This window comes from Saccopteryx bilineata, chromosome 6 (genome assembly GCF_036850765.1).
Source record: "Saccopteryx bilineata isolate mSacBil1 chromosome 6, mSacBil1_pri_phased_curated, whole genome shotgun sequence".
Lineage (NCBI taxonomy): Eukaryota > Metazoa > Chordata > Mammalia > Chiroptera > Emballonuridae > Saccopteryx > Saccopteryx bilineata.
Window position 1 is genome coordinate 12,095,757 of NC_089495.1, and position 20,958 is coordinate 12,116,714.

At 47.2% G+C, this 20,958-nt stretch overlaps 1 protein-coding gene across 1 annotated transcript in view; it reads left to right on the forward strand.

Annotated features, from left to right (window-relative positions):
• Positions 1–20,958, forward strand: part of WWC2 (WW and C2 domain containing 2) — a 177,065-nt gene that overhangs the window by 146,904 nt on the left and 9,203 nt on the right. Inside the window, exons 17-21 of the mRNA XM_066237894.1 lie at positions 2,872–2,993; positions 4,812–5,010; positions 5,990–6,154; positions 7,380–7,472; positions 10,612–10,854. Of these exons, the coding sequence (XP_066093991.1) occupies positions 2,872–2,993; positions 4,812–5,010; positions 5,990–6,154; positions 7,380–7,472; positions 10,612–10,854 (822 nt within the window). The remainder of the gene's footprint in view (positions 1–2,871; positions 2,994–4,811; positions 5,011–5,989; positions 6,155–7,379; positions 7,473–10,611; positions 10,855–20,958) is intronic.

The following is a 20,958-nucleotide window of genomic DNA, read 5'->3' on the forward strand; positions in this document are numbered from 1 at the left end:
CGTACCCATCAGCGAGCAATCCCTCCCAGCTCTCCCTAACCTCTTTCACCCCGGCAGCCACTCATCTTCTTTCTCTCTGTAAATTTGATTACTATGGACATGTCGTATAAATGGGGTAATACAGTATTTGTTCTTTTGTGACCACCTTCTTTCACTTAGCCTAATGTTTTCAAGATACACCCATATAGTACCATCTATTACCTCATTTCTTTTTATTTCCAAATACAATTTCATTGTATGGATACGCCACCTTTTCTTTTTCTGTTTATCATGTAAGTGTTATTTGGTCTAACATGCCTTTTTTACTTTTATTAGCAATGCTGCTATGAGCATTTGTATACAAGAGTTTACATAGACATGCCTTTTCATTCCTCTTCGACACCTACCTAGGAGTGGAATTGTTAGGTCATGTAATTCTATGTATGACATTTTGAGAAACTGCAGTACTGTTTTCCCAAGTGGTCTTTCCATTGTTTTATTCTCAATAGCAGTGTTTCAGGATTTCAGTTTCCCCTCATCCTTGCCCATGCTGCTAGTCTGTCTTTTTGATTCTCACCATGCTAGTGGGTATAAAGTGGTATTTCAGTGTTTTCAGTCACATTTCCCTAATGACTAATGATGTTGAACATATTTTCTTGGGCTTCTTGGTCATTATTAGTATATCTTTCTTTTTTTTTTTTTTTTGAGAACTGTCTATTCAGATCCCTTGTTTATTTTTAAATAGGTTATTTATCTTTTTATTATTGAATTATAAGGGTTCCTCATATATTCTTGATACAAGTCCCTTATCAAATAAATGATGTGCAAATATACTGCTCACAAAAATTAGAGGATATTTTATAGCTTCATATTCATTTTGAAATATCCCCTAATGTTTGTGAGCAGAATTTTTTCTCATATGCCGTGGGTCTTTTCACTTTCTTGATGGTTTCATTTGCAGTAAAGTTTTAAATTGTGATAAAAGGCAAATTGTCTATTTTTTATTGCTTACGCTGTTGATGTCATATCCAAGAAGGCCTGGCCAAACCCAGCATCACAAAGATTTACTCCTGTGTTTCTTTCCGAGAGTCTTAAACTTGAGCTTTATTTTTAGGCCTTTGATTCTTTTTTATTTTTTTATTTTTTTTAATTTTCATGTGTGATGTGAAGAATGGGTTCAAATTCATTCTTTTGTATGTGGGCATGCAATTGTCCCGACCACTGTTTATTGAAAAAACCTGTGCTTTCCTCTGTTGGATTACCTTGACACTGTTGATGAAAATCAGTTGACCATAAGTATGAGCATTTATATTTCTGGACTCTAAATTCTGTTCCATTGATCTGCATGTCTATACTTATGCCAGTACCATACTGCTTTGAATACTATCGCTTAGTTATTTTGAAATCAGAAAGTTTGAGTCATCAAACTTTGTTTTTCAAGATTGTTGGGGTTCCCTTGCTTGTCCACATGAATTTTAGTACCAGTTTGTCAATTTCCACAAAACTAGTGCAGCTAGAATTTTCATAGAGATTGCACTGAGTCAGTAGGCCCATTTGGAGGTGGTGTCATCTTAACAGGTTAATTCCTCTGCTCAGTGAATACAAGGTGCCTCTCCATGTATTCAGGCCTTCCTAAATTTCTTTCAATAATGTTTTATAGGTTTTCAGAGGCTGAGTTTGCACTTCTTCTGTTAATTTTATTCTTTTCAATGCTATCTTTATTTCTAGTGAAATTCTCCATCATTTCATCAGTTTTCTTAAACATATTAATTGTGACATTTAAAATCTCTTCTCTAAATAACTGCAGTCTCTGGATCACCCGTGGGTCTGCCTCTGTTGTCCATTGCTTTTCTTGGCCTCCGCTCACTGGGCCCTGTTTTCAGTGGAATACTGGATGTTGTGTGAAGAACCGTAGAGGCTCTGGCTGATGGCTTCCTCCAGAGGGGATTTAATATTTTTCAGGACAGCAGATTACAGTATGGGCAGATCACCTGGATCACTTGGGGGGACCTGAATTCCAATTTTTTTCTCCCTGGGATGGCGAGGCAGCTGGAATATCTGCTGACTCACGCCTCCAACCAGCTGGTTTTTGCTGTTTCTCTGCTTGACATTTGCAGCTTAGGAACGGCAGATGCCTCGGTGGGGAATATTGCGCAGAAAACGGGGCGCACTTTCCTCCGGTTCCTTGCGCCCTGACTGCATGGTAGCCCTCGACTCAGGTTTTCCCTTTGCATTCCCCAACAGCGCCCCCCCCTTCTGGGCAGCCACCCTCTGTTTGGTCCCTACGCCCCGCCACGCGAACTGACACCAGCCCGCAGGGAGAGAGCAGCAGCGGCGGGCAGTTGGTTGGCTGTCCTGCATTCCCCTTCCGCCTGGGACCTTCGCCCTCTAGTCCTGATCGCCTTTGCGGCGGGCAGTTGTCTGTCGTGCATTCATTCCCCTTCCGCCTGGGACCTTCGCCCTCTAGTCCTGATCGCCTTTGCGGCGGCCGGTTGGCTGTCGTGCATTCCCCTTCCGCCTGGGACCTTCGCCCTCTAGTCCTGATCGCCTTTGCGGCAGGCAGTTGTCTGTCGTGCATTCATTCCCCTTCCGCCTGGGACCTTCGCCCTCTAGTCCAGATCACCTTTGCGGCGGCCGGTTGGCTGTCGTGCATTCCCCTTCCGCCTGGGACCTTCGCCCTCTAGTCCTGATCGCCTGTGACACTCTTTGTTGCTTTAGAACAGCTGGAGCTTTTGTTTGTTTTTTGCTTTTGGATCTATTTCATTCATCTTTCATATTCTCAGCAGGAGAATTGGTTCTGGTACCAGCATTTCCACCACTGGAAGTCCCGTCTGATGAGTGTCATTTCTAGAAGTGTACGTTGCTAATTGCTGTGTGTTCTCCATTCTCTAGGACGCAGTGTCGGCCTTACTTGCAAGAACTTCGGCTGAACTGCTGGCCGTGGAACAAGAACTGGCCCAGGAAGAGGAAGGCCCGGGGCAGGGAGAGGAGCAGGGCGGCCCCGACGGAGACTGGTAATCCTCCCTTCTCCTCTGGCTGTCAGACACCCGGAGGTGGTGTGGTTAGTTTCTCATAAGCAACTTTCAGGGAAAACTACAGGTTCAGCCTTAGAACCTTGGAAAGCAGGGCGGCTCCAGTGAGCTGCCCGCCGAGGAACGACTGTCCTGGCTTACTAGGGAGTTGAGGGAGGAGACGACGAGATTGTCAGCAAAGCTGACATCAGTGAGACTCTAGCTCTTTGGTAATTCTTAACACTTTCCTGAGTTTTTTAAACTTTAAGCTATCTATTTTGAAAGGTATGGTAGTCTATCTTAGATTTATAGATAAATTTAAAAACTGACTCTCCTTTCCCTTAAACTACCAGAAGTACCATTTAGGCTTTGATAAGTCAGAGAGGATATTTAGAATACAGTTTCTGATTGGTCACTTCTCTGTTCGCTTCTCATAATTCATACCCCATCCTTTTATTTAAAAAATGGGCGGGGGGAGATTATTAAGCTTTTGTCTAGATTTACATATTCATGAGGAATGATATCTTTCCTGGTTTATACTATTTTCTCGAAAAACAAATTTTAGTGATTGCATCTGTTTTTAGTATACATGTGAAATCATTGGAATTAATTTTTATATAGTCATACTGTTATGTTTGAACTGCTATTAGATATGTGTGTATACATATATACCATGCATTTGTGTATATGTGTGTGTGCATATAAAATCTTTCACAAATTAGAATGACAAGAGATATCACAAATAACAAAATCATAGACATTCAGAAGGAACACCTTACTACATTTTTAATGATGTAAAAAGGTACAGATATACTTTGTTCTTATCAAAAGCCCTTTATAGTGAATAAAAATCAGAGCACTACAAAAATACAAAAATGAACATAAAAATAAGTTTTATCAAGGTATCTTTAGAGAATAAGCCTTTTTTTGCGTGTGTAAAATGCATTGTTTCACGCCCATTTCAAAAAATACTACTCCTCCACATGAAGGGATGTATAACTCACGGTATCCATTGCTAGTTCCCCCTTCATTGGGTGACGAGGCGTTTGTTTAATCATGAGTCTGTGCCAGCTTGTCGGTATGTCACCAAGCACAGGTGAAGCTCGACCTTTTGTTATTGGTAGAGAAAATGTTTGCTCTCTTGGAACATGAGACTCGGCACAGCATGAGATGGTCCAGACCACCCAGTAGCCTTGCTTTCCTGTCGGGCCAGGAGAGTTCACACAGAAGACAGGCCCTACTGGTGTGCTGGGACACTGCTTGTGATGCCACCAAGCCCGTGCCATGGCCTTGAAGACGGGGTCCAGTGGCACGAAGAGTCTTCTGTTATTGCAGTAGTAAAACTCCCCTCCCACCAGGTTCGGCCCCTGCAAGACCGTGAGCACGGCGGTTGGTCATGGGCATTTTTAATCCTCATGTCTTTATTTGCGCTTAGTAGAGAGTCACTCTGCTCCATTTACGATTAATTTTACAAGAAGTGAACAAAAAATAACAAGTTAAGTTATATGAGTGACAGTATTTTTAAGTGGCAGAGCTAAACTTTGTGTTTCAGTATACTGTATTTCTATTTTAATCTCTAGGAATTAGGTCCAATTTCATGAATTTAACTTTTTAGTCCCTAACTATGATAATTTTGCAATAGATTTTTAGAAATAATTTTATTTTTCACGAGAGTGTTTTAGTAAGAATCCAAGCTGAAGAAGTAGCTTGAATCACTGTGTGTCTGTCGCTCTTGCCTGGATGCCAGGCGACGGTGCCCCAGCCGTTCCGTTCACAGCCGTGCCTGCTTGACTTAACGTGTCTTGTTCTGTGTGACCGAAGGCTAACGATGCTGAGAGAGGCCTCCGATGAAATGGTGGCCGAAGAAGAGGCTGAGGTTACGTTGCCACAGGGCAGTAGCCGCACAGAAGACTCACCTGCATGCCCGAGTATGCCGGAGACGAACGAGGACACGAGCAGGAGGGACAACAGCTGTGCCGAAGACCTCGGGAGCCAGCCGCCTCCGGGAACGCCCACCCTGGTGACTATTTCCAACCACTCTCTCCTCAGGCCCAGCTCGAGCGGGCACCGCGCTGACCAGTCTGTCTCTCCGGGTGCCGTCTCCCATGCAGACTGCGTGCTGAGGCCAGCCCGGTAGTCCTTTGTGGGAGTAGGCTTGTAAATGCTGTGAAGCTTTTAAATGGAGGATTCATCCTCCACTTAGCTTTCATATGAGAAGATAAGGAGTGCTGGTCAGATCTTGTGAATGTTCTGTGCATACTTATTCCAAGCGTTTTTGGAATTTCTTGGCTAACACCAGGATGACTCCTTAATTGTGTTGTTTCCTAAATGCTATAGATTTATTTCAATGTCAAGCACGAAGTAAACATGTAAAGTTCACTTGGGTTAGATGGCATTCTAATTGAAATCTCCTCTGGAAGGTGGCACATGACACAGTCTAGGCACAGGCGCCTGCCAAGTTATTAAACATGTGACTTTGCTAGTTAGGTGACAGACGTTGGGGGGGGGGGGGTTCAAGCTTTGAGGATGCCAATAAAGTTGGGATGTTGTTACAAGTTTAGGTGATTTCAGTTCCTTATTCCCGAGAAAAAGGTACCCTGACTGAAGACTTCATATGGATGTGAACATATATTTGCATATTCTATGTAAACCTATACCTTTGTAGTATATTTTCATCTTATATTTAATTACTTCCATCATTTAGTTTGAAAAAAACCTGATCAGTTTAATGATAAATGGTGAGGCATGCCCAAGTAAGATTGTTTATAGTGCCATGTGTACCCTCTGGGAATGTGAACCTTCATTCTTGACGCCTAATCTGTTAGAGGTGGCACCCGTGGGTCCACCTGTGGGGTTCCCATCGGGGTACACGAAGCCCTTCTCCCAGAAGTGGCTCTAGTGATTCTCTGTTGCAGGGTTAACTATGCCTTTTGTTCTTAGAAGAAAGGGGCACAAATGTATCCACGTGTATTGGCTCCTGACAAAGGCCTCTGTTCCAGGTTGATAAAGAGACGAACACGGATGAGGCTGATGAGGCCAGCCTGGCCGTTCGCCCCAAAGAGCGCAGTGGGCTGAGTGCGCGCCAGCGCCCCCTGGTGCGGAGCAGCGTGATCGTGCGCTCCCAGACCTTCTCCCCGGGGGAGCGCAGCCAGTACATCTGCCGGGTAAGGGACCTCTGGCCGGGTGCCTGGTGCACTCTTGTGTCGCAGGGATCTTCACATTCCGACCACAGATACCGACGGCTAGACATGGCTTTTATAAAATACACATGAATATCACACGCTTACAGTTCTTTTTAGTTTCGGTTTGAGGATTTTTTTCTTTCCCCTTTTCCCAAATGTAATGGCTCATTAGCTCTAGTGCCCTTTATTTGTCAAATAGTGAAATTGAGGACCTGGCTGCTAAGTATATTTGGACTTCAGTCTGTATTTAGAAACTTTAAAGCCACTTGAGATTTATCTTTTGTAGATGTCTGTCGTATATCATATACGGTGTTAGCCCTGCTTAACCAAAAATTGTGAATTGGGTTTTAGAACAGAATCATCCTTTAATAATGCCTCTAGACATTGAATCAGAGTCCTAGTTCTGTGGAGAATGATTCTAGGTGTTATACTGATTTACCAAGTTCTAGTTCCAGTAGTATTTACGACTTATAATAATACAGGTTTACTATTATGAAATGGGTTAGAAAATACTGTTAAGATTTATTCATTCAACTCAACAAATGTTTTTATTAAGCACCTGCTATTAAGCATGATTCTAGACACTTGGGGTTTGTCTGCAAACAGAGACCCAAGCTCTGCCCTCGCACAACCTACATCCTTGTGAGTCAAGCCAAACAGTAAACATGCCTGAATGTGAAGCGCTTAGGACGGAGACCAGTGCCGTGAAAACAGCACAGCAAGCTAAGAGGGACTGGGAACGGTGAGGACAAGGGTCGCCAAGAGTTTGGAGCAACCTTCAGTGATAAGGCGACATTTCAGCAAAGACCTGAAGCCAGCCGGGAGTGAGAATGGGCTGAGCTGAGTTTTCCAGGTTGTGCAAACTGTGTCTTACCTCTGACGTAGACCTCTGTCCATCAGCCTTCCTTTTAAAAATGAATGTTGCATACTAGCTAAAAATACAAAGGATAACTTTATTTAAGAGTATGTGCAATGGTCTTCACGTGTGACTTCTGATAACTGCCACCAAAAGGCAATTGTTTAAATTATTTATTTAAAAAATTAAGAAAGCACAGAATAGAGAAAAGCTTGTTCGGCGAGGATTTTCTTTAAGAAATAAACGGTGGTCACCCTGCTTTATCTGATACTCGTGATTATCAGCTTCCACCAGCATCCTGTTACACAGTGTTTTTCTGTTTTCTTTTTATCTTATATCCTTCATTGACAGTTAAATCGAAGCGACAGTGACAGCTCAACCCTGGCTAAAAAATCTCTGTTCGTGAGAAACTCCACCGAGCGGCGCAGCCTGAGGGTCAAACGGGTACGTACGTATTCCCCGCGCGACAGCCACGGTCCTCGGCCCGCCCCGCGTCCCGACCGTGAGGCGACAATACCGGAACTGTTGATCATCCTTGCTTCTTGCTCTGAGGCCCTTGAACGAAGCAGCTGTGGTTGTAGAGACACAAATGTCACGTCCGTTACAGAGAGGAAGAGAGGATGTGCTTGAGAGCCTTGGCTCGTCACAGGTTTGGATCCCAAGCTAATTAAGGCCGGAGATTAGTCCGCCGGATCGATGAAGGGCGGGGGGTGGCCCACGTTCCTGCTGGGGGATGTGGGGTTCCCACACCACACCTGGGGCGTAAGCCAGCGTGGGAAAGTCAAGCAGCCGTCACCGTCTCTGAACGCATGCGTCCCGTAAAGGACCAACATGGTTTTAGTTACTTGCTTAGAAATGGATATTCTTAGAAGCTTAACCTCAGTGCTGATGGGAAAGCTCAAGTTGGGTTAGCCAGGAGGCTATGGGTCTCTGGGTGACCTTTAGAGGATAAATCTGTTTATTTTAATAACAGAATATTTAAATAAATTAAAGGGTTGGACAGTTCAAGTAGCTCAAAAATTTCTGTTTACTTAGCAACGGCTAAAATAGTAACGGGAAGTTATTTGTTCACTGATGATTTGTTTCAGTAATAATTTACTGAGCTGTTTATTTTAGTTTGTAGTGTGTATAGAGAATGCGGAGCGCTGTGGGCGCAGGCGTGATGGGCACCTCCAGGGCAGGGAGGTGGGAGGGGGAGACACACAGAACTGTTAAAGCATGGTGCGCAGAAGGGCGTGAGCTCTGCTGTTAGAAGAACCGAAAGGCCTCACGGGGGAAGTCTGTGACCTTGACGCCCGGGTATAATTCCAAATGAAAATGGCAGCTTTGTTGGGGGTGGTGATGGATACTGGCTACGTGGGTAGCTGGTGTGAAGTGCCACAGGGGCAGGGTAGGAAATCATATCCAGGGGCAAGGAGCCATGGGGCTGGGTCAGGGCTTAGGCACTGTGGACAAAGATGGGGGCTAGACTGGACAGGTGACACAGAGTCGTCACCTCACTAGTGACTCCCTGGTTTACTGCTGCTGAGTGCAAAGCGCTAGGGCACGACCAGGCAGCATTAGAGTCCCCTGGTTTAACATCATAGTCACTTGAAAGTGAAAAGCATGTTTCTTTTCCTAAAGTTAAAAATACTACCATTACTTAACACCAACATTTTCAGGGAATTTTGAGGTGTGGCTCTTTCAGATGATCAAACCTTTCTTCACTAGAAGCATCTACATTTACATTATCTTGAATGAAAGTCTCCTCAATCCTCACATGGCAGCATCTTTAAGCGGCACATGCTTTGAAAGGAGGGTAGCGCTCTTCAGAGAGATTTTTATCCAGAGGCGTGGGTGACTCGGGTGGAGCCAGATAACAGTCACGTCACTGATAAACTCGGTGATTAGAACTGGCTGAACCAGACAAAGGTTAATCCTGAGATGCAGAGTAGGAGATGATTGCTGAATGACTTCTAAAGCAGACAGGGGTTTGGTAGAAATGAATGGGGACCGGTATTCTGACTGAGGAGTTACCTCATGAAAAAGGTGTACGGGTAGGTGTAAGAAAACAAGCACCTGCAAAGATGAGTAAAAGGTTTACCCGGCCAGAAGAGCAAAGTGCCAGGCTCTCTGGCCCCTGAGAGTTGTTGGTGCACAACTGTTTCCAATTCGGTGACATCACCAACAGCTTGGAAATAGTCATGGCAAGAGTATTTACACCAGAGAAATAGGCCAGCCCTACAAATGAGTGAGCCAGTTGTTAAACACTTGCCAGCAGGCCGCCACAGGTTAGGGTCTTTAGAAAGACCTCTGCATGACAACTAGGAAGGCTATCTGATTTCGAAAAATGAGGAAGGCAGTCAAAAAGAGTATATGTCTGTGTGATTCTGCTGTGTGATAGTTTGATGGAGCAAAGGTTGGCTGAGGGACCTGATAATAAGAATGTTACAGAATGTCGAGGATGGTCTAGCAGTGTGTGTTGGGCCAGGAAAAGACACTGAAAGCCAGTCAGCTGTGGGCTAGGGCTCTGAAATAAGGAAAGGAGTAGACAGGCCCCCTCTTTCTTCTGTCATGACCCCATTGTTCCAGATCTTCAAGCTGGAATACTTCTCAAGTTTGAGTTCCTCCTCTTTTGTATCAGTACCAGCTTGTATTAGTAAGCTCTTATTTTCCATTCCCACTGCCAACCGTGGAAACAAGAAATGCCCTCTTGTTCCCCTTGCTTACGCAATTTCACCCGGCCTCGTTGGAATGCCTTTCCTCAAGCCAGTCTGACCCGGGCTGAGCGATCACTCCCTTCCCCGACTTCCTGTGGCGTGCATGTGGCTACTTCAGTGTCTCCTGCCATTCTCTAATTGAAATCCTTCGGGTCAGAAACGCTGTCCTCTCGGTATTTTGCCTACAGACCCCAGCAGACATTCATCCACACATATTCAAATTAGTTCTTGATAAATGGGTAAGATTACCTGCAGGAAGAACACTAGTGATGTGGGGGTGACAGTTGATATTAGACAATGGAAAATCAAGAACGGGGCCAGGACAGAAGTGTTGATTGGAGGAGGGAGTCCAGATCTTCGCTGTGCTGACCGGCTGCCTTCCGCGGGCACTTACAGACACGGTGGCACAAGGGGTGAGGTCCCCGGAGAGTTCTGTGTCCTGAAATGAAGGAATTGTACGTTTCTTGTCATGTGTTTGTTTTTCACAGAGGGAGGCTGTTGTGTGGTCAAGTGGTCAGGCTAACCTAGGCCCCCCTGTGGTGACAACTGGAAACAGTCAAGGTCTGCTTCTTGCTTAGCTACAAGCTGCTTGTCCATTGCTGCGGCTCTGCTCCTGTTGTCCTCAGTCAGGACCCCTCTCTGGGTCTTGGCTGTCCCTCCAGCAGGTGACAGAAATGTCCAAATCGCACCCCGGCTTCCTCCCGGAAGTGGCACACAGTGGTCCCACTGTGGACGTCTCACCGGCCTGAGCAATCCACTTGGCTGGTGACGCCTCCCTCAAGGGCGCAGGAAATGCCACCTGGCCCGGCCCAGGATGTGGAAAGCGCAAAACGGTGGCTCCAGGGGAGTAAGGGCGTCTTGTTGTTTGTTCCCCGAATGTGCAGGCGGTCTGCCAGCCCGTGCTCCGGAGAGCGGCACAGGAGTGCCCGGTGCGCACCTCCCTGGACCTGGAGCTGGACCTGCAGGCCTCGCGGACCCGGCAGAGCCGCCTCAACGACGAGCTGCAGGCGCTGCGGGGCCTGCGCCAGCGGCTGGAGGCGCTGAAGGCGCGGGGCGAGACGGACCTGCCGCCGGGCGTGCTGGAGGACGAGCGGTTCCAGCGGCTGCTCCGCCAGGCCGAGAAGCAGGTACGGCGCCGCGGCCTTGGCCCCGAGGGCCACGTCCTCTTCCTAAAGCCTGCGTGCTCCCGGCTGCCACCGTGGCTCCCCTCTAGTCCTCATATCCACCTGATGGTGGCCTTTGTTAACCCAGGATGTTGCTGAGTGGTACTGCCCCCCCACACGGTGCAGATTAAGAGGCCCCCCTCCCCCCCAGGTGCTGCTCTGCCGGCCAGTGGCCTCTTGATGGGAGGGGTGGTCACCCTCATTGCTGCTCCACGTTTTTCTTTGTCTCTACACAAGATGTGGCAAATAAATACAGTATCATTTTTAACATAAATAACTTTTGATTGACATTTCCAAGTAGGCCTTCAAAATTCATTAACCACATCTCCAGAGAGTATTGCTAATTTTAGCTCTCCAGTGTGTTTACATTCCTTTTCACCTTTATGAAGGATTGCACTTCACACATTCTCCCTTGCCTTTCACCGTAAAAACAGTTATGTGGAAGAGGGTAAAAATCACTGGTTTGAAACTGAGGTATTTTAAGGGAAAATTTCTATTATTCTTCCACCTAAATATGACCAAACATTTCGAGAACCTGCATATTGATGACATTGATTTATTCTCTCAAGATTAGATTTTATATTTTAGTATATGAGTGGATGTTCACATCCATATGTAGTATACAAATAGAATTTTCCACATAGCCGAAATACTGCAAATGCCAAAACATTATTTTCTTTTAGACCCTTTGAATGGAAATCTGAAATAGATCAGTCACTTCCTTAAACTAACAGAAACTTATCCATAATATAAACTTCTCTTTTTGGTCCAAGTTATTTTGAATCACATACTGTATGGTGCTTTAGCGAAACTTTGAGTCACTTAACTGACCAGCACTGCTAATTCTAGGTGGAACTCAGAAACAACATATGAATTTCAGGGATCAAACTGATACCAGTAATTTTTTTCCAACAATTTTTAGAGAAAGCTTAAGCAACAAAACATATCATATATCTGTATTACATCCCACCTGATAGAAAGAAACCTTCACATACAATAGAGTCTCAGTAAATGTCTGCTCAGTGGGGAGCTGAACTGTAGCTCTTGCGTTTAACCCTGCAGCGGATAACAGGACGATTAGACACTGTCGTGCCTTTGAAAAATGTGTGATTTGATAAAAGAGAGGACCTAGATTCTCGTAAGGAAGCAAAGTCACTTCCTGGTGAGATTGGGAGAGGTCCCAGGAGAAAGTGGCATTCAAACTGGTCTGGAAGGTGGACAGGGGAACTTCATCCCCGCAACGGGTGAAGAGGCCCAGCAGGTGGGGACCCAGCAATGACAGTACTGGTCCAGGAGAGGTCCCGGCAGGGAAGGGCATGGGCGAGAGCCTGCAGGACCACAGAGCCACAGCGTGGCTCTCTTCTTGCAAAATGGGAGATTGAGCTAAAAGTTGGAATGACCTACTCTTATGTTTGTAACCTTAATATCGATAATAATCATCATTTTCACTCTCTTGAGTCTTTCAACTCAACATGAATAATAATTTCAAACTCTTGGCTGACATTGACCAACCTTAATATCATGAAGAAGTATTACAATCTTTTGACCCTTACAGGTCAAAGGTTTTCAAAGTTGGATGGAGTTTTACAACTAGAGCTATAAACAGAACTTTGCACCTTTGGGTTTTTTGTTGTTTCTTTGTTTCTAGTTTGTCGACATGAAATTCTGGGTCCCTGGGTATTAATAATTATAAAAGCTTGGGACTTTTTCTTTAACTTCATACTACATTGATAAGGATTATTCATGAGTTGTTTGTTATGTATTTCTCTCCAGCTGACCTTATCAAAGATAGCTAATGTCTTTTGCATAATGACAAGCTCGATAAAGCAAAAAGTTGGTTCTTCGAAAGAACTTTTAAAAATTGACAAAGCTCTGCCAAAATTGATGAAGAAAAGATACAGAAAAAATTATAAAAGTGTAGAGGGACAGAACTACATATCAATTTGAAATTTAAGGAATATTTGAATACTATCAAAAATATACGCCCACTTTTTGGCTCTTGTGAATAATGCTGCAGTGCTGTGTGTGGACTCTACAGAACAAAATAGACAAACAGAATAAACACTCATAGACACAGAGAGCAGAGGGTGGTTCCTGGGGCGGGGCGGCTGGGTGAAACAGGTGAAGGGACTGAGAAGTACAGATTAGTAGTTACAAAATAGCCACGGCACATATATTGCAGTGCAGTCAATAATGCTGTAATAACTGTGGGCGGTGCCAGGGGGACGCTAGAAATACCAGGGGAACTCGTTGCAAAGTCTATCATTGTGTAACCACCATGCTGTACAGCTGAAACTAATACCCGTAATATTGAATGTACACTGTAATTGAAAAATAAAATTAAAAAAATATATGCTCATGCCTGACCAGGTGGTGGCGCAGTGGATAGAGCGTTGGACTGGGATGCAGAGGACCCAGGTTTGAGACCCCGAGGTCGCCAGATTGAGTGTGGGCTCATCTGGTTTGAGCAAAAAAAAAGCCCACCACCTTGAACCCAAGGTCGCTGGCTCCAGCAAGGGGTTACTCGGTCTGCTGAAGGCCCGCGGTCAAGGCACATATGAGAAAGCAATCAATGAACAACTAAGGCGTTGCAATGAGCAATGAAAAACTAATAATTGATGCTTCTCATCTCTTTCTGTTCCTGTCTGTCTGTCCCTGTCTATCCCTCTCTCTCTCTGAAAAAAAAAATATATATATGCTCACAATTTGGACAAATAGCTTGGAAAATATAACATATTAGAACTAATGAAAGAAGGGAGAAAAAAATCTAAACTCCTATACCTCTTTTTTTTCCCCTATACCTGTTAAGGAAATGAAAGCAGTGACTAATAATCTACCCACAGAGAAAACATAAGGTCTAAATGTTTGATACATAAGTTTCACCAAACTATCAAAGAATTGATTCTCTCCATTTTATTTTATTTTATATTTTATTTTACTTTATTATTTTTGTGAGAGGAAGGGAGGCAGAGACAGACTCCCGCACTTGCCCCAACCAGGATCCACCCAGCAAGCCCACTAGGGGGTAATGCTCTTCCCATCTGGGCCATTGCTCTGTTGCAATGGGAGCCATTTTTTAGCACCTGAGGGGGAGGCCATGGAGCCATCCTCAGCATCCGGGGCCAACTCGCTCCAATTGAGCCATGGCTGCAGGAGGGGAGGAGAAGAGAGAGAGAGAGAAGCAAGAGGGGGAAGGGTAGAGAAGCAGATTGTCACTTCTCGTGTGTGCCCTAGTCAGGAATTGAACCCGGGACATTCACACACCGGGCCGACACTCTACCACTGAGCCAACCAGCCAGGGCTGACTTTTTATTTACAATGGTACCTTGAGATACGAATTTAATTCATTCTGTAACCGAGCTTGTAAGTCAGTCAACTCGTATATCAAACTGCCGATACTGGACCCGTGCACCAACACACCAACTAGCGGCAGCTTCCTGAATCATGACTCGTATCTCGGAATTTCACTCAGATCTTGAACAAAAATACAGACCGAGTCGCAGCTCGTATCTTAAAAAAATTCGTATGTTGGTCTGTTTGTATCTCAAAGTACCACTGTATTTTTTTTATTGATTTTATAGAGAGAGAGAGGAAGTGAGAGAAATATTGATTTATTGTTCCACCTATTTATGCATTCACTGGTTGATTCTTTTATGAGCCCTGACTGGAGAGCAAACCACAACCTTGGTGTAGCAGACGTCACTCCAACCAGCTGAGCTCCTCGGCCAGGGCTCTCCTCCTCATGTGCACTTTACTAGACACTAGAAATCATTCTGTGGGACCCTCATCCCTAATAACAAAGCTAGACAATGATATTATCAAAAAGGATACTCAGAGGCCAATTTTGTTTATGAATATAGATGCAAAACTCCTAACTAAAATATTAGTAAGTAGAATCTATAATAATGTATTTAAAAGATATGACATTTTGACTAGGTTGAATTGTATGGGGTTTTTGTAATACTAAAAGAACTGATTAGTATAATTAATTATTTTAACAGATTAAGGAGAAGAACCATTTGATCAACTCAATAGATGCAGGAAAAATATTGAGAAAAATCCGTAGTTATTCATGTTTAAACTGTTAGAAAGCAGATGAGAATTTCTTCAACTTGATAAAGCGTAACTGAGAGCACACGTGGGCCTAAATAAACGAAGGTGGAAATCATGCTTTTTAAAACCAGACACAAGACACTGCACACTCTTCTGTTCAGCGTTGTATCAGGAATTCTGTCCAATGTTAAGAGAAGAGTAGAAACAGAAAGATTAGAAAGGAGAAAGATAAAACTAATTATTTACAGGTAACACGACTATGCACAATAAAAAACCTGCATGGTATTACAAATAATAAGAGAGCTTAGCATGATGTAAATAGAGGAACAATATATAAAACTCCGTTGTATTTCTATACGCCAACCAGAAACAATTAGTAAATTTAATTAAGGTATTTACAATAGTATCAAAGACGACATTCAACAAAAACCTGCAGCAGTGTGGAACATATGAGAAGCAATCTAAAACACACCCCAATTCATGGAGCAATATACCACATTCACACAGAGTAGCGGTCAGCATGCATTTCCTGTGACGGGCCACAGGTGAAGTAGTCCAGGCTTTGTGGGCATAGGGTCTCACCACTACTGCTCACCTCTGCCATGGAGCACAGACCCAGCAAGATGTAAAGAGATGGCTGTGTCTGTGCTCTAATAAAACTTTATTGACAAAAACAAATGGCAGGCTATCATTTGCCAATACCCTGACATAGAGGAAGAATTAACGTTGTGGAGATCCTCACTTCACCCTATAAAGTAGCACAGAGTCGCTATAATTCCAAGCAAAATGCCTACATTGTCCTTCATGGAAATGAAGAACAAGAACAAATAGCCGGGATCTTCTGGAGGAGGAGGAGAGAGAGAGGACTTGCCCTACAGGAAACCAGGGTTTGTTAAGCTGCTGAGGTAGATGAATGGTATGGAACTGGTGGAAGAATCAAGAGACTTGTCCCGGCATGAAATCGGAAGCCCAGAAATGGCACCGGCGTTCAGAGCGCTGCTCAGTGCCTGGGGTTGCCTGTCAGCCAGTGGCTAAGGAGGGACCGTTGAGTCAGTGGAGCCGAAAAAGAGATTGTGTGGGAAAAGATGGCATTGCATCCCTGCCTCGTATGTAAAAAATCACCTCCGGGTAGACTGAGGACTTCACCGTCAGAAACAACAGTTGGACACTCACAATAACTAACAGATGAGGGTGTGTCTTCCTATGTTGCGGTTTTTGTCTCTGCGGGGCCTGTTCTGCGTCCTTCCTGGCCGCAGGTAAAGTAGACCAGGGCAGAGTTGTCTAAGGGAGGCGGAGACACTGAGTGTCCTGAAGAGGAACTCTTTGGAAGACTGTGTGGTGGTGTGTGTGTGACATCGGCTAGAAGGAGCGGCTCCTTCCAGGTCCCCGGGGTTGGCAGTGTCCACAGGATACAGTGAGGGGAGCTCGGACGAGATCCCAGCAGCATGTCTAATACTGATTTGAAAGAAGCAGGATTAAGACGTCCTTTCAAAGGTAAAAGTATCATAAACATACTGTTGTCCTAAGCGGTACTTTTAAGCTTTCATTATAGAATTCTGCTCAGGTTTTTGCTGGTATTGAGGGATGACGTGAGGTTTGCAGTTTTTAGGGTGATGCTGGTCTTCGTCCTAAGAGGAGCTTTGCATCATGTGGCTGAAAAGAGGAAGGAGTGTAGACCCCCTAGCATGGGAGCTGGATCCGAGGGCCGGCTCAGACACGCTGCTCAGAGCCCTGGACTGAGAACTCAGACGTGACGCGCACCTGTCGTAAAGGTTTGTCCCTTAGCAGTCAGAATGTGTGTTCGTGTTTAGCACCAGTAGGGTTTCCTGGGTGAACTTGCTCCCTGGAAGAAAGAGAAACCTCTTAGTGCCCACCCTCTGTCCTAGGGTGCCTCTGGCCCGGCCTGTAAATGCCCCTCCAGCCCCGGTGAAGTCTCCTCAGCCTCATTAAAGCCCCTTGATCTTGCTCGCCAGGCAGGATGCTCTGCTATTCCGAGTTTATGTGTCCTTATCTGCCCCTAGAACAAAGGATTTCCCCTCAACCTACTGGTGAGGGGATAGACGCAGCGTGTGACCAGTGGTGGGACGCTGGCTGGCAGGCACGGCTGGGGCACCTGAGGGCCTGTGCCCTGCCCTCAGAGGTAGACATGGCCACAGTGTGGGCGCCCGTGGGCCAGGCTGCGCCCCGGTGGGACCAGGTTCCGGGAACATCAGGGTCTAGGAACATTGTCAGGTCACATCAGTCAGGCTTTCCCGGGACTGGGCAGCACAGTGTGCAGCCCCGCTCCCTGACAGGCTGTTCTGCAGCCGGACTGCGGTGCTGTTCTGGGACAGCGGTGAGGAGAAGGCAGCCTCACCGCACCTCACTCCGCTCTTTCCGTCCGTCCGTCCGTCCGTCTGTCGTAGTGACGGAAATGACCACAGGAATGTCGGGCCGGTTTTCCAGCCATCATGTGGAGTTGAACTCCTCTCTTGTAAGTGACCTCTTTGAAAAGTGTCCTGTCTGTCAACATGATGTGACATGAGTGGCATGTCCCTTGCTGTCCCCAAAGCATTAGCATTTTGATTGCCCCCTTGCAAATTGCCATCTAAAAACGGGGATGCTGGCTAAAGTCCCTGCCTGCAGCCACCGCCCCTGTGCTGGGTGCAGAGCCAGCACCCCCAGCCGGGCGCTGCCCTGGGTGTGCGGGGCTCTGCTTTTTACAGTCTCGACACAGGAGACGCCTCCGAAAGTCAGGCGTCACTGGCCAGGAGAGGTGACCGCAGTGCCACAGCGGGTGCATTTCGCTCACAGAGCAGGCCTTGTGTCACTACCACAGCAGTGCCCACTGGGACAGGTACCAGCTGCCCCTCCCTCAGAATCGCCCAGGGCATGTCACAGACCACGGGCCCTCCCACTTTGCATCGGGAATGCGGAGGTTCACAGCCATGCCCTTCTGAGTGGGGGGGGGGGGGGGGATAGGCTGTGAGCGGTCTTGTTCCACCTTCAGAAGCATCTTGAGAAGAGCGATACTGCCGAGATTTCTGTAAAACAGTGCTGTATTTTTATATTAATTGGCAGTCATTTAGTCATTAAATGATACCTACTGCTGCATGGTTCTGGCCCCATAGCAAGCTTCTGCTGACAATGTAAATCATCCTCACATAAGTGGCATTGATGATTGCGCTTAGAAATTTAGTTCTGTCTTAATAGAGGATTTTTGACCTGTATTATGGGGTGGACCAGCACGGAGTTGGTTTCTTCATCGGTTTGCACACCGAGATTCTGAGGGGCGAGAAGAGCTCAGGGAAGTCGCTCCTGTGACCTTGGGGAGCCTGACGTAGGCGCTCCTGCTCCACAGCCTCGCAAAGGGGGTGCGGCCGGGAGCAGAGGAGAGGCGAGGTGGGCGTGGCCGCTGTGTGTGCCGTCGGACAGGACAGGCCAGCCCCGGGAAGTCGTGCAGGGGTCCCCTCATGCTGGCCGGGCTGCGGAGTTGTTCCTCCAATGTGCCTATCTAGGTGCCAAGAAACCTCAGGGCACACCTTGGTTCAACAGGAAAACCGGTGGCCAGGGCCGGAGCCTCAGGGACGACATGAGGGAGACGCTCGCTGTGCCTTTGTAAAGTCCACGCGACCCCCCAGAGAGCTGGACGGAGCCTTTGTAAAGTCCACGCGACCCCCCAGAGAGCTGGACGGAGCGCAAGGCAGCAGGGCAGGTGGGGAGAGCCCGAGCTGCTGCCTTCGGGGTGTCTGACTCAGCGTGAGGACGGCCGTTCCCTGGAGAACTCCAGGCTGAGTAGGCGTCCCTGAGATGCCTGTGCTGATCTGCGGTCCGCGTCTCCACGCCATTGCGAGGTCTTCCCAGGCCGTTCCCTGGAGAACTCCAGGCTGAGTAGGCGTCCCTGAGATGTCTGTGCTTATCTGCGGTCCGCGTCTCCCCGCCATTGCGAGGTCTTCCCAGGCCATTCCTGTGACCGTCATATGGGGCTGCTGTTAACAGTGCAGCGTAAAACTTTTGTTAGAGGAGTTGAAACTCATGTACAAAATGCTATTGTTTTGTTTTGTTTTCACAATACAAGGCCGAAACTCTCCGGATAGCCTGGTGACACCCGGTAAAAGGGTCATGGGTTTGTGCTAGAGGTCCTTGTTTCGGGTCTGAGTGAAAGGGAAGACAGAATGATGACACCAGCAGGGCCAGGAGGCCCTGGAGCCAGATCCTGTGACGTCCCTGCCAACCTCGTGCTCGCTGGCGTCCCTGTCATTTCCTCCACAGCTCCTTCCTCCTCCTCCTCCTCCTCAAACAGAAAGTCATTCAGTAAAACAACCCAGCCTGTACAGACACCATAGAAAGTGCATGGCCCTGTGCCCTTTTTTTTGTGCTCAAGTAGGATTTTATACACTTGTCTCTCAAACAAGAGGATCGGATTAGATGGCCACAAAGAGTGCTTCTAGTTGCAAAATTCTGTGATCTGTTGGAGGTCAAACCTAATATGCTTTCAATGTACGTGAGACTCAGGGATATCTATGGACCTTGAGGGCTGCACGGCCAGAAAGAACCAAACCTTCAGGGCAGGCGGAGCACCTGGATAGTTGTGAACCTTCAGGGCAGGCGGAGCACCTGGATAGTTGTGAACCTTCAGGGCAGGCGGAGCACCTGGATAGTTGTGAACCTTCAGGGCAGGCGGAGCACCTGGATAGTTGTGAACCTTCAGGGCAGGCGGAGCACCTGGATAGTTGTGAACCTTCAGGGCAGGTGGAGCACCTGGATGGTTGTGAACCTTCAGGGCAGGTGGAGCACCTGGATAGTTGTGAACCTTCAGGGCAGGCGGAGCACCTGGATAGTTGTGAACCTTCAGGGCAGGCGGAGCACCTGGATAGTTGTGAACCTTCAGGGCAGGCGGAGCACCTGGATAGTTGTGAACCTTCAGGGCAGGCGGAGCACCTGGATGGTTGTGAACCTTCAGGGCAGGCGGAGTACCTGGATGGTTGTGAGCCGAACCTTCAGGGCAGGCGGAGCACCTGGATAGTTGTGAACCTTCAGGGCAGGCGGAGCACCTGGATAGTTGTGAACCTTCAGGGCAGGCGAAGCACCTGGATAGTTGTGAACCTTCAGGGCAGGCGGAGCACCTGGATGGTTGTGAACCTTCAGGGCAGGCGGAGCACCTGGATGGTTGTGAACCTTCAGGGCAGGCGGAGCACCTGGATGGTTGTGAACCTTCAGGGCAGGCGGAGCACCTGGATGGTTGTGAACCTTCAGGGCAGGCGGAGCACCTGGATGGTTGTGAACCTTCAGGGCAGGCGGAGCACCTGGATGGTTGTGAACCTTCAGGGCAGGCGGAGCACCTGGATGGTTGTGAACCTTCAGGGCAGGCGGAGCACCTGGATGGTTGTGAACCTTCAGGGCAGGCGGAGCACCTGGATGGTTGTGAACCTTCAGGGCAGGAGGAGTACCTGGATGGTTGTGAACCTTCAGGGCAGGTGGAGCACCTGGATAGTTGTGAGCTGAACCTTCAGGGCAGGTGGAGCACCTGGATAGTTGTGAACCTTCAGGGCAGGTGGAGCACCTGGATGGTTGTGAACCTTCAGGGCAGGCGGAGCACCTGGATAGTTGTGAACCTTCAGGGCAGGCGGAGCACCTGGATAGTTGTGAACCTTCAGGGCAGGCGGAGCACCTGGATAGTTGTGAACCTTCAGGGCAGGCGGAGCACCTGGATGGTTGTGAACCTTCAGGGCAGGCGGAGCACCTGGATGGTTGTGAACCTTCAGGGCAGGTGGAGCACCTGGATGGTTGTGAACCTTCAGGGCAGGTGGAGCACCTGGATAGTTGTGAGCCGAACCTTCAGGGCAGGTGGAGCACCTGGATAGTTGTGAACCTTCAGGGCAGGTGGAGCACCTGGATAGTTGTGAACCTTCAGGGCAGGCGGAGCACCTGGATAGTTGTGAACCTTCAGGGCAGGCGGAGCACCTGGATAGTTGTGAACCTTCAGGGCAGGCGGAGCACCTGGATAGTTGTGAACCTTCAAGGCAGGTGGAGCAC